The 13,661-nt window shown below is 38.2% G+C and overlaps 1 protein-coding gene across 7 annotated transcripts in view; it reads right to left on the minus strand.

The window, feature by feature from the left end:
* Positions 1 to 739: 739 nt before the first annotated feature.
* Positions 740 to 13,661, minus strand: part of rasal2 (RAS protein activator like 2) — a 78,377-nt gene continuing 65,455 nt past the window's right edge. For 5 of the 7 annotated variants that reach the window (XM_059563459.1, XM_059563460.1, XM_059563456.1 and 2 more), the window contains 13 exons: positions 11,575 to 11,728; positions 11,246 to 11,344; positions 10,598 to 11,152; positions 10,375 to 10,519; positions 10,150 to 10,294; positions 9,080 to 9,316; positions 8,618 to 8,819; positions 7,265 to 7,464; positions 5,442 to 6,399; positions 5,225 to 5,356; positions 4,941 to 5,143; positions 4,515 to 4,602; positions 740 to 2,007 (listed from right to left, as the gene is read on the minus strand). In XM_059563459.1, the coding sequence (XP_059419442.1) occupies positions 1,840 to 2,007; positions 4,515 to 4,602; positions 4,941 to 5,143; positions 5,225 to 5,356; positions 5,442 to 6,399; positions 7,265 to 7,464; positions 8,618 to 8,819; positions 9,080 to 9,316; positions 10,150 to 10,294; positions 10,375 to 10,519; positions 10,598 to 11,152; positions 11,246 to 11,344; positions 11,575 to 11,728 (3,286 nt within the window). In that variant the 3' untranslated portion in view covers positions 740 to 1,839. Of the gene's footprint in view, positions 2,008 to 4,267; positions 4,299 to 4,514; positions 4,603 to 4,940; positions 5,144 to 5,224; positions 5,357 to 5,441; positions 6,400 to 7,264; positions 7,465 to 8,617; positions 8,820 to 9,079; positions 9,317 to 10,149; positions 10,295 to 10,374; positions 10,520 to 10,597; positions 11,153 to 11,245; positions 11,345 to 11,574; positions 11,729 to 13,661 lie in introns of all 7 variants that reach the window. The other 2 variants (XM_059563458.1, XM_059563457.1) reach the window with 2 other exon arrangements.

Genomic DNA, 13,661 nt, shown 5'->3' on the forward strand with positions numbered 1-13,661 from the left:
GACTGAATGTTAGTTCCTATTTATTTGGCCCTAGGTTAATTTTAGGTTATCATTACCATGGATATACATGATGCTTTGATGTGTTGGAGATATTACATCCGGAGAGTGGCAATGACAAACTTTCATAGCAGTTTAATTAATTGTTACACATTTTTAAGTAAACAGTAAATTATTATTTTGTAGGCCTGTTCAAGGCCAAATGACATTCTACCCACTTTGGGGTACAATTATGAAAACTATCATTTCGAAAACTGTCATTCTTATATATACACTACAGTGCAGAAGTTTGGGATCAGTAAGATTGCTTTTTGTAATAAGTCTCTTATGCTCACCAAGGCTATTTATTTGATAAAAATACAGTAAAACAATAATATTTTGAAACATTTTTTCAGTTTAAAATGTTTCTATTTTAATGTATTTGAAAATGTAATTTATTCCGGAGATGGCAAATCTATGGTTCCATATCATGCATCAGAAATAATTCTGTTATTCATTTGGTGCAAGCATTTATTTGTAATAAATATTTTTAACCATTGTAAATGTCTTTAATGTCACTTCTGACCAACAATGCATCTTTGCTGTAGAAAACTATTTAAATAATGTAATATAAAACAATAGAAAAATGAATACAATATAATCTTTAATGGGAATGACTCTTCTTTTGGTAATGTGCAATAACAGCAAAATAAATGGAAGCAGAAATTATAAATCTGTTTCAGGTCACACACAGACAACAGGATCAATGAGGCCACAATCCAACTTTATTCAATGCTCAGCTTTCAACCTTGAGACTGACCATCAAATATATTGCTATGAGAACAGCAAACATGGAGTACGGTAGTTCTGTGCCTCAAAAGGTTAAAGGCATTGATACTCATATGGACAGAGTGAGAACAAAGTGGAAAAACAATGACTTTCAATAAAAGCAGCTGACAAACAATAACAGGATCAGAAAGAGGGCACTGAGGCTGTAGATTGGCGGTTTCACAGCACTCTGGTCAGATACATAAAACAGATATAGGGCCAAAAAAAAAAGGAAAGAAAGAAAAAAAGAAAAAAAAGTTAAGTTAGGTTGAGTGGCAGTAAAATAACCAATCAAAATGAAATAAAAAATCAGTTAAATTAATTCAGTTAGTTAATTACGTTCAATATTTTAATTTATTAAACCCACTGCTTCAGTCATATTTTTTTAGTAACATCTATGAACACGCATTTCAATTTATTGAATATCATGTTCTAGATTTGTTGCAATTGAACTCTGGCTGGCTTATCTGTGTCCTTTTAGTCACCTAAAATCAGTCATAACCTTAGAACAAAATAATAATAATAGAAAAAAATATATAGAAAATTTGTGTTAGAAAACTGAGTGCATAAAATTGCCTTTCATCTATCTCTGCCTGTCAGATTCTGCAACTTAAGGACATTTACAACTACGGCTGATACCTATGTGCTTTTCTTCATATTTTCTTTTAAAACAATTTTACTTTAAGATATGTACATCTCCTTCATATATCTTAGGCAATAATTAAAAATCTTTTTGCAATCTTAAATCTGCATTTATGCGTAAATCAGTATTTTAAAAAAACAGAACCGATGCTACGCACGACTCTCCCACGCAATTTCAAAACACTCTGCAGTTGCATTTCTGTACAGAACCAATATTAGGTAACGTTTATATACATTTATAACCAGACATTCATTGCAATCGCATGTATACAGTAGTCAGTATGTTTAGGCATGTAGTCTAGGTACTCTGTCCGTGTTGAACTCGACCAATCGGTGCTGGTGATCTGTCTTGGAGCACCAATCGGCACAGCTCATCAAGTCCATGAGCACCAATCAGCAGCTGCTGTTCTTGAACTCTCCGTTCTCAGTGATGGAGAGCTTGGTGGGGTTGGTGGGCGACAGGCCGTTGCGGAGGTTGTGCATGCTGTATCGCTCTTTCACCTGAGTGAGGGCACTCATCAGCCGAGAGTTAGCTGCATCCAGGGAGCTGATCCTCTTCTCCTGCAAGAGGGAGAAAGAAGTGCATAAAAATTTAAGATATCTTAATTTTTAACATAAATTAAAGCAATATTCAATGTTAAATATTACATATAATATTACTGCTCTTATTGATTTAGCAGCAGAAACAGAACATATGTGTGTGTGTATTACATGATATTTGAGTGTATATACACAAAAATACACACAAATATCATATAATACAGACATTCTGTGTGTAATGCATGTGTATATACAAAACGTCTGTTTACAAAAATATTTTGTATTATAATACATACATATAAATGTTAATTTATTATTATTAAATTGTATACATATTAGTATCATTTCTTCTATTATTAGTTGTTTTATTATTAAAGGTAGGTTTGCTTTTTCAGGTTAATGAATTTTAATTTTGCATTATATTCTACCAACCTTTTATATTCTATTTTAAGTATTTCTAGTATATATTCTATATATAAATCACTTGAAATTACATTAAACCATGGATATTCCTTCAAAAAGATTCATAAAAAAAAATAAAAATTATATATATATATATATATATACAAACAAAAATACAAACAAATACAAACAAAGCTATATATATAAAGTAAACAAATAATATTGCCCAAAAGGAAAAATGGGGGACATAGATGGTGAAACTGAATGTTAGCCAAAAAAAAAAAAAAAAAAAGTTCAAAAAAAGAAAGGAAAAAGTAAAAAGAAAATAAATAATAAATTCAATAATTATAATGAGTAATTTTTTTATCATGTATATTTTTCAACGAAGTATAACCAAATTAACTACAAAATTAGGATAATTTTAAAGACAAATAATAATTAATGTGAATAGGGCCTATTAATAATTTGTGCCAGTCTGACAGAGGTCGGTCAAGTGAACAATCACATGTGCTAAAAGAATCGGTCTTCAAAAGCATACACAAGCAAAAGAGCAAGTTTGTAAGGACAGCAAAAAAAAAAAAAAATTAGCACAACTCAAATCCTGTATAAGCAACATACGCAAACAAAAACCACAAATAAACGATACACCATCAGTAGTATATAGTCAGTATACAGTATACACATATATAGTCAGTAGTAATTTGAGGAGTGCACACACAACGTCTACAGTGCTGGGAGTGTGGCAGCATGGGCAATCAAGAAGTGACTAGGCAAAAATAAGGAGGGAAAAACAAAAACAAAATTGCAGCCAAAGCTAGAGCTCACAGATAGCAGGTACTAAATCTGCTACGAGAGATCCCTATTAACACACATTCCTCAATAGCATCATACTAACATCAGGAAGATGCTCTGACAGCTTTGACATGTGGGAAAAAGCATGAGCGTTCAACAACCCGGAGGAGAATAAAAAAGAAAAGAAAAAAAGAGGGAAATGAAAAAACAGGCCACGACTGAAAAGTTTCAGTATGCAACCATATTCAAATATCTAGTTTAAAGGTAAAGTGTGCAATTTCTACATCACTAATGGTGTCATGAAGAGTTTCAAGTACTTTTCAGTTCCTAATTAGGAACATTTAATTCAATGTAATATGATTTAAAACATTATAAATTAAAGGGAAAGACTACCCCAAAATGAAAATTCTGTCATCATTTACTCACCCTCCTGTCGTTTCAAAATTGTATGAGTTTCTAATTCTGTGGAATGTAAAAAAAAAAAGGTATTTTGAAGAATGCTGGTAACCACACAGGACAAAAACAATGGGTCAAGTCAATGGAATTGAAACGTTTGGTTAACAACATTTTTCAAAATATCTTATTTTGTTTTCCTCAGAAAAAAAAAATGCATAAAAGGTCTGCAACAACATGAGAGTGAATAATTATGACAGTTTTCATTTTTGGGTGGACAGTCCTTTTAAATATCTAATAATCAAATTAAACATGAATTACATAAATGACATTCAAATTGAATACAAATTGTTACATATAATACAGAATATCATTATATGTGACAATATTATTAACAAAGCTATACTTTGTGTGGTTAGCTTACATTTTGCTTCCATTTGTTTTCTGTACTTATTACACATTTTCCTTTATGATACATTTTTGTTATCGTCGTCTCTGCGTATTAAATTTGGACAGAGCATCTTTTAACATTGACAAATTAAACACTTCACCTTTAACCCTTGTTTTATTATATTGTCTGAAGTGGAGAGAAACAAAATGGCTTAGAGGACTGAGTGTTGCAAAGGTTCAGGCCAGGCATGGGTGTTGGATCGGGGAGCGCTTACATAAGCCTAGCTGCTCTGCTTGTACTTGCCTGCTGGTATTACCTCAGTTCCATTAGCAACCTGGAATTCAGTAGGACACAGTGACAATGAGCCAGTCAGCAGCCTGTTTGTTTTAATACCATCTGAGGTTTAGGAGGGAGTTCAAAGCATACCACTGACTGTGCAGCACACACAGGCCAGCACCTCACAAACAGACAGTAGACTAAGATAATCTCCAAACTCTCACTAAAGTTCTCTTGCATTTATCATGCGGATTAATATGGCAATCTGCAGTACCTGTGCGTCGATTATCTTCTGTTTGGCGTCTATGACCGCCTGCATCTCTGCATGGTCTCTCTTTAGCTCTTCCTCCACGGCCATCAGCCTATGAGCCACAAATGACATAAAACCTTATTTTTACACTTACATTTTGACATTGCAGGTTTTTAAGTTGGATAATTTTGTTTATATGTTGTATACAAGAACCAGACAAATTAAAAAGTAAAAATGTAAACACATCAGAACCTTAAGAAATTAATAATAAATGCAAAAGAGCTTTCATATTGTACTGACCTCTAAACTGTTAAACATCAAATGTACACATATACAAAGATTTGACTTCATGTTTACTAAATGTTTAGACACCAAAAAGTGTAAGATTCTCACTCCTCAATACAGTATATACTGTAAATTTGGTCATACTCTGCCGGTTCATGCACTCACCTGCAGATAATACTCTTCATCTGGCTGTCTTTCTCCTCCTGTTGTCTGCGCAGACGGTCTTCGCTGTCCTCCAATCGAGTCTTGTATTCCAAGAGCAGTTTCTGCATCTGCTGTTCCTGTGCCAGCAGCCGCTTCTCATATTCCTCCAGTCGCCGACTAGACGCCCGCAGACGCTCCTTCAGCTTTGAGATTTCCTGTTCGTACTTCAGAGAAGAAGAGCAGAGTCTCTTAAAACCCAACTCTAATGCATATTTGCAGCAATTTCTTCTTATCGCTTGTTGTACCTTCTCTACATGTTTGGCATCATCTTTGCTCAGTCCGTCCTCTTCCCCATCTTCATACTGGCCATTATTCAGGACCCATGCTGCCGTCCGCTCCACTGGGGACATGGTGACTGACTCTACAGGGGACTGTACCTTATGGACACATGCAAAGAAAGCATTATTTGGGTTCAAATGTGTCTGGATAAAGCAAACTCTCTTTCCTCATCTCAGTCTTTACCTGTTTGGTGCCTCGTCCTCCTGGAACCGAACTGTCTCTGGAACACATGGACTGCTGTCTGGATCTCTCGCCGCTCTGCTGCATGGGTTCAGTGTTGACGCTGCTGCTGCTACGCAGAGAAGTGCTGTGAGGAAGTGACCTTGGGGTTCGCGACCCTGCGTTTCCTGCTGCCACCCCCACTCCTCGACACTGTTGCTCCACCTTCACGATATGCGCCGTACCTGCGCTGCTCTGCTTCGGTACTGCCACAACCTGGGCTCCCGAGTGCTGGTCTGCAAGGGGAGGGTGCCAGCGTGCCGAGGGAGGAGGCGTCTCCTGGCCCTGGATGCTTTTGCGAGTGAGTTCTTCCTCCATGCTGCTGGTGGAGGGCATCCGTGCTCTGGGTGTAGCTCCCCGGCCAACTGACGCACTTGGACTGGCGCTCCGAGAGCTGCCAGTGCTCAGGTTCTCTGAGCTGGAGTCTGGCTGCTGGGACTGGACAGAGTGCATGGATTGGGTTGAGTGTGTGGATTGTGCGTGCAGGTTACTGAGGTGGTAAACAGGATTTTGGAAAGACAGCGGTTGCAGGCTGCGCTGCTGGCTGAGGGAGGGGTGCATAGGGCGCCGCACTTGCGGGGCACTCTGGGACAAATTGTCTCTTAGCTGGGGAACTTTCGGATGGACCGGGGGCTGGTGGAGGTGTGGAGGTGGGACAGGGCCGATGGAGGCCTGAGAGCCCACTCGGCCTAATCTAGGTTGGGCTTCATTGAGAGAGTTAGGACCCGGATGCCCCTTTGCCAAGTAAGAGTCCTGGAGGTCCATTAGAGATATACTGCGTCCATTCGGGAGCGGACTGTCTCGCTCTTTGTCAGAGAAGCTCATGCTGTGAGTGGAGGACTGCTGACCCAATAAAGGATGCTTCCCTCGGACTAAGGCCTCCATGTGCTCCTGGAGAGGAGATTTGATGCTCCTCATTTCACTGAAGAACAAAATACACAAGAATGAATATATGAGAATCATGCATTCATAATATTGCGCATTTTATTTAAATGGTCCAATTCAATGGTCCAAGTCTCAGAGGTTTTGGAAAGTTACTTGTGCTAATGTAATGTTCATTCATACTTTGGTTTTACAATGTATTGTGGTCTTTCCTTGTCCGATACAAATGGGCCTTCTCAGAGAAATATAAGTAGGCTTGCCTGCCATCTGTTCTAAAGCCTTTTAAAATTTGCGATGAAATGGAAGTTAGTACAGATCTTTTCTTCTGAATTGTGATGTACATTTGAGTGAAATGAATTATCCCAAAAAAAATGTAGGACAGGGACAATTTATCCATTATTAACCAGTTAAACCCGTTCTAAATGTGATCTTTGGAGAAAAAAAAAAGTGATTTGTGTTTTGGCTGTGTACGAGAACAAAGATAATGTACCTATATATAGCTATAAATGCAAATCACCACAGGTCACCACGCAAAGGCTATGTTTTTGACATATAAAGTTGGCATGAAATCTGTTGTATGTCACAATACAGAAGAAAATATATGTCACTACTTTCATTACATTGCGTCTTTAACCAAAATAGCCCTTTATAATGTTCATGTTTCCACAAATTCAAACCATGAACTTTCTCAGTACATGTGAGAACCAATGATGTTCTTCTCCTTTCAGGAACACACCAAGTTTGAACCAGTGGATGAGTGAGAAACTACTATAATTTTGGAATAGCAACCAAATAATTTCAGTCTATTCCTCACACAAAGCCTAATTATGGCTTTAGATGAATATAATAGAATATAGCACAAGATTCATAGATAGCGAAATTTATGAAATCCAACAATGTCCTACCTGTCTGCTGGGTCTTCGAATATTCTCTGCAGTCCTGAGGACACGCTTCCACTGATGTCATGAGCGGAGCTATGGTCCTGGAAGCGCCTGAGCTGCTGCTGGATGGGGGTGGGGCTGGACAGAGAGCGGGTGATATCGCCAAGAATACGTGGCAGGGGCCCCAGTTTGGCCACCGTCGCCTGCAGGAAGGAATTGTCACCCTGGGTTGGTGTGTTACCATGGTAACCACATTGAGGACCACAGAGGGCAACCACATGGAGCCCCAGAGTATGAGGGTGCAGATGGCAGATTGGTGGGTTGGCAGGAGGTTTTTTTGGTTGGTCGAGATAGTAGGCACCATAATGCATTGGTGATAGAACAGCATAACCATGGAGACAGTGTGTTGGACAGGAAAGGGTGGAATGGATAGTGTCATGGGTAAACAGAGGACAAAACAAAAGAAAAAAAGTCAAATTAGGTATAAATTAAAGAAAAAACAAACGCATGCTTCTACAAAAATGACAAAAGCAATTTCAAAAACAACAGACAGAAACAAAAGGGGTAAAAATGGTCAAATGCAGGCCATGCATCACACAACAACAGAAGGTTATGTCTGAGATAAGATAAAATAAAGGTTGCGATGAATTAACTCATGGCAAGAAACAAAAATATTGTGCAGGGAGGTTTTAACTGCAGTCAAAACAAAACCATGCTCCAGACGCAACAGGTCAGCGAGAGTAAGGGGAAGGACGCGTGGGGATGCGTGAATGCACTGTGTCCAATGTCATTAAACAGACTGTTCCAGTTTAAACAGGGGCATTATCCTTGAGGCTAACTTAACCTAGACAATGAGTTATGACATTAACACTGCAAACAAGTGCAAAGCTTTTTTTTTGGTCATACGTACGTAGCCATTCAATGTACTGCAATACCAGGTTTGTGATAACATTTAAAATCAGCTAAATCCTTACAACGTTTAGTGGGGATAAAGCATTACTGACATGAAGCACACAGCTCAACATAACATTTGCAGCAATACCTCTGAGGTATGAAACGTGCTTCATGATTTTGAGATGTGGGCTCTCTTAATTAATAAATTAAATGTGCACTTTGCAATTTTTTGGTGAGTACCATTCATGTTGCATTTGATTATGTTGTGTAAGTCCTATTTATTTCTATGTCTAAAACTTTTTGGTGAAAAAAAGAGGTTTACTCTCTGGTAGGCAGGTGTGTTTTTACCCCACCACTGTCACGCCTCTTGAACAAATTGATGCTCAGCTGTTCTAAATCTCTGTAAAACCAGACTTTAGCCTATTGCAGATTTCATTGTAAGAGGTATTGTTGCAGTTTAATGGTTTGGAGGGATTTCAGTACCTTGTCCAGCTGAGACACCACCTCCCACAGTAGCGAGTGTAACACCGACAGCTCACGGCCCAAGTCGATGTAGCCCTCAAAGCCCGGGGTGTTGGAGATAGTCTCAAGATTCGAGATCTCAAGCAAAAATCGAGTCATACCAGCCCACTCGTGCTCCAGGAAGTCATTCATGAAGGCCATGTACTCCTCTTTGTTTCCGAATCTGATGTAACAAAGAACAAAATATTCAAAAGTACTGAAAGCGTTTCACAATGACCGCATTTACACACACAAGAATATTATAATATTAATACATAACATTAAATGAGAATTATGTTAGTGACATGTAAACCGTTAACCTGGATTCCATAATTTTGACTCAATTTCCCATTTTCACATTCAAAATCCTGAAACTATTGAATTAATAATTAGAATTTTATGAAGTAAACATTGTGAACTGTATGAAGAGTGTTCCTGACATACTTGGCAAAGTTAGCGAGATTCTGGATGACTTTGGCAATGAGGGTGAGTGTTCGAGAAGTACGGTCGTCAGGGTATTCCTGCATGAGATTGAAGAGCGAAGGGGACATGATGGCAGGGCACAAAAAACGCAGGAAGAGCGATGCGCTAATCAGACGCTGACTGATGTCTTGCTTCCCTCGGGCATGACACTGCTGCTTCCAGGATGCAAACACGTCCTTCAGTTCACGTGGAAACACACTGACAAGAGCACAGCAGCAGGTTAGGATGGAACTAATGCTATTGCAAACATGAGCATATGAAAAAACTACAAAGAAGAGCAATGTAGTTGTGTTTGTAGTTACCAGTAGAAAAACGGTGAACTCCATAAACATATACTGCTGTTGGGTCGGCAATTATTCATCATGTTTTGAAAGACATTTCTTATGCTCACAGAGTCTGTAAAAGTTACTACAATTTACCGTAAATGATCTTTTTTACATTTTAAAATGTATTTTATTTCTGCGATGGCAAAGCTAATATTTCAGCAGCCATTACAGTTTCATGTGATCCTTTAGAAATCAGTATTTCTTATTATTATCAGTGTTGAAAACGTATTATTATCAATGTTGAAAACCATAATACATTCTTGTCAGGATTCTTTGAAAATAGAAAATTCATAAGAACTCATAAGAATTTTATTGAAATAGAAATTTTGTACATCATGTTATAACTGTTTACATTTTAATGATCGCTTTTGATCAATTTACGCACATCCTCATTGTATAAAAGTAATTTCTTTAAAAAAAAAATCTTACTGACCATAAGCTTTTGAACGACAGTGTAAAATCTGAATATATAAAGTCTGGAAAACCAATTTAAGACTTTTCCAATTGTTCAGAATTTCTGAAGAAGAATTCTTTAAAACATTTTATGGAGATCACCTCACAAGAAAACCACTATTTTAATTACTGTGAACCCTACATAGATTCTTTTCTTTGTTTTTTTTTTTGTTATTCAAGTTTCTTCTTAGCTACTTTTAAAGTTTACGCTTTACATAAATGATGTCAAGTTTTAGGAATTGAAAAAGTTACCAGTAAGAGTTGATGATCTTGCAGAGGGCCAGCTCACAGCACATTTTTAGGTTACTTTGATGCTCTGGAAGCTCAGTGCTGGAGCACTTCGATGGATCTACTTCACAATTTTCATCTGACTCATAAAGGGCTTTAATAAACTCTCCTGCAAAGCAAGTACAAACATATATTAAAGGGTCTTCTTGTTACAAAAGCAATGATGAGCAAACTTTTTTCCTAATTTACCTAGTGCATCATGTAGGTACTTCTGTCCCACCAATTTGAGGTATTCTTCAATAGCTTTGGTGGCTAACGTGTTCTCCCTAAAGATCAGCACGTCATGGTCAGCGCAGCGATCCACCTCAGACATCACCAGATCTGTTAGGAAGTCCTAATAAAGGCAGGTTTCAGTCATAAACAAGTGATTTATGGTGCATTTAAGTAAATGAGAAGTTAACTGGCATCGTACCTTCGCTCGTCCCGTGCTCTGCAGTATGTGCACAAGCGCGCTGGCCATCTCTTCCTTGTTCTTCACGCTGATGACAGGCTCCAACACAGAGCACAGCATGGTATAGTTATTGGTCACAAATTCCGCAAACTCCTTGTACTGTTCCATGGGCAGGATGGAGACGGTCTGGAAGCGAGATTTAATGCGGATGGAGGGGCCTCCACCTTTGGATTTGCTGGTGGTGGGGGTGCTGACCGGATACCATTTCTCCACAAACTGTCTTCCCATCACTCCTTGCACTGGTATGTTCACCAGGCCCACATAGTTGTTTTTGTCCTTCTTCTTTTTCTTGTCAACATCACGGTAGATGTGTACAGTGATGCTCTTAATGGCCGGCACACCGGCGAACTCAAAGTGCTCCCCCCAGAAAAGGCAGTCAGAGCGGGTTTTGCTGGTGGTGCGGGCATACAGCACGTCATCCAGACACAGCTCACAGAAATACTTCTTTTTCGGTGGCAGATCTTTGGCTTCAATGATCCACAGACGGAGGATGTTTTCCACCCGTCGGCAGTTGTCCTGGTGATTTGAACCCACAGTAAGTATAAAACAAGCATGCATGCTTTTGTATTGATTAAAAGAAACAACAAAAAACCAGCATCTGGTGGTCACCTTATTAGGCTGCACAGTTCTCTTGAGGTTCTCCATCCATTTGTCCCGTTCAGCAGCAGAGGAGCAGCTGAAGCACTTACTTCCACCCGAGTATGCCACCTACATGAGGAGAGGGACTTCATTCATGAAGGAAATCATTCATTTAACCCATATGTTATGAAAATGTGAACTGTATTCAATATAACCCTTCCAAAATATACTGTGTTTGTGCTGTGGTTTACTGATGGTCTCTTCTCATCCTATGGTTCAGTTTGATTGCATTTACATTTATTCATTAATCAGATGCTTTTAGCCAAAGTGGCTCACAAAAGAGCAATAATGCTTTGTACCTCAAAGCAGAAGTCTTGTCCTAGAATACTACTGTGTAAAGGTTTGATGTAGACGTCCTCATCCATACTCAGATCAAGAGCTTCAACAGCACTGCCTGGACTCAGCAAAGACTCATGGGAACAGGACTCCTTCAATTTGGTAAGGCCTCGCGACCTACAACAGCACACAGAAATAACAGAAGCTTTTACTCAACCGCTCAAGATTCAGCCAGATCATTTAATAATAATGAATCCGATTCTTAGATTTCAGAACACTGTGTCCTCAGCCACAGGAGATTTGAAAGGCAAATAAGAACCGTGACAAATCATTTTGGCTCAGAGAGATTGATTATAATCTCAGATGAACTTTGAGGACCTTTTAGTACGGCCACAGGGAGGCAGTCAAACGTAAGAGAGTGAGTGTTTCAGACAAAAACAATCATTTCATTTTATATAAACGCACCCAATAATCAATTTCTACTTGTTTGCCGTAGACAAAGCAATATTTATTATAAAATCTGACAAGAAACCAATTCCACAATCTCACTGCTTCCAGAAAGAGAGTTTATACCTACGAAAAACAACTAATGATCCACTTGAAGGAGTCTCCCAAGAGCATATCAGGATATTAACGCATTCCTGTAATGAAACGAAGACTGCTATCCAATAGTTTTCACTTCCTTTTTTTGTTGCAGGTGTAGAGGTACTTCACTGTAGCTCAGGTGAAGTTAAAAAGGATGCAGAAAGCTGATGTGACAAACAAGAGAGAGGGCCGTCCAATGCCAAGTCCCCGTGAGAACGTTACCATGGGGACCGCCCTATGAGGAGCTGAGGAGCAAGGGATGAGTTGACTACATAAACAGTCTTAACACTCACACACACACACACACACACACACACACACACACACACACACACACACACACACACACACACACACACACACACACAGCTACATACAGTACATATGTTCTACCATATTTTTGAAAGAAGCATTTATTTGATCAAAAATACTGTAAAAACTATGGATGCACGATAGTGGATTTTGCCGATATCCGATATGCCGATATTTTTCAAATCATTTTAGCTAAACAGTTATAAATTTCCTTTTGATTTGAAACAACACAAAGTCTGTTTTTTTTTCAGATTATTTTAAATTTGGTTAGTTTTGAGTAAAAACATATTTGTTAGAACTAATAAAACTAATCAAAAGTTTTTTAGTTTTTAAGACCGAATGAGTTGAAACCTTAACATTTTCTTTGTGGATTTAAAATGAATAGATGGTCTTAAGCAAAAGAGCTGCAAAAATTCTTAAAATCATGTATTAAAGTTTTTATAATGCATTTGAAATTTTTTTTACATATTAATTAATAAATATGTATATATTAAATTATTTAATTTACAAACGTCATGTTTGTGTTTTTTATTCATGTAAGCTATAGCTTCTGACTTTTAAAATCAAAACAGACTCATGATTTGGACAAAAATTACTGCTTTATTTATCCAGAATCACAAGTATCTTAAAGCGATTTGTATATATTTTTTTCATTCTATTACAATTAGGCCTACAGCACCCCCTAAATAAATAAAAATTTGCCTTATTGAACTGGCACTACCTGGGGCAGGCTGTTGTTGGTGAAGCATGTGCTGGTGACTGTTGCGTCTATCGCACATCAGATGCATCATTCTGTACGTACATTCTCAAATTAAATGCAGCGATCCAATTGCTATAAGGCCGAACGCAATAACATTGCACATATGATCAGAGAGTAGGTCACGTAACATGGACTATCCTGGCATAAGTGCCTAATAGAAAATATGCTGGCATCAGTTACTCTCATTATAAGAAATTGTGGTGATGCCTGCTGACTTAGATAAAAACCAGATAACCACAATGACTGGCCACTCATCTGGCTCACAGCCCAACAGAACCCAAACACAGGACCCATCATTTATCACAAAACATCCATTATCTGTCCACATTACCCCATATTTTCCCCCGAGATGTGATATTCCAGTCAGAATTGAATATAATCCAGTTACACAAAAGACAACATGTCTTCTCTGGTTGTATGAAAAAACACAGCACACCCAATGTAGCGCGATTC

Source organism: Carassius carassius, chromosome 12, assembly GCF_963082965.1.
Source record: "Carassius carassius chromosome 12, fCarCar2.1, whole genome shotgun sequence".
Classification (NCBI taxonomy): Eukaryota; Metazoa; Chordata; class Actinopteri; order Cypriniformes; family Cyprinidae; genus Carassius; species Carassius carassius.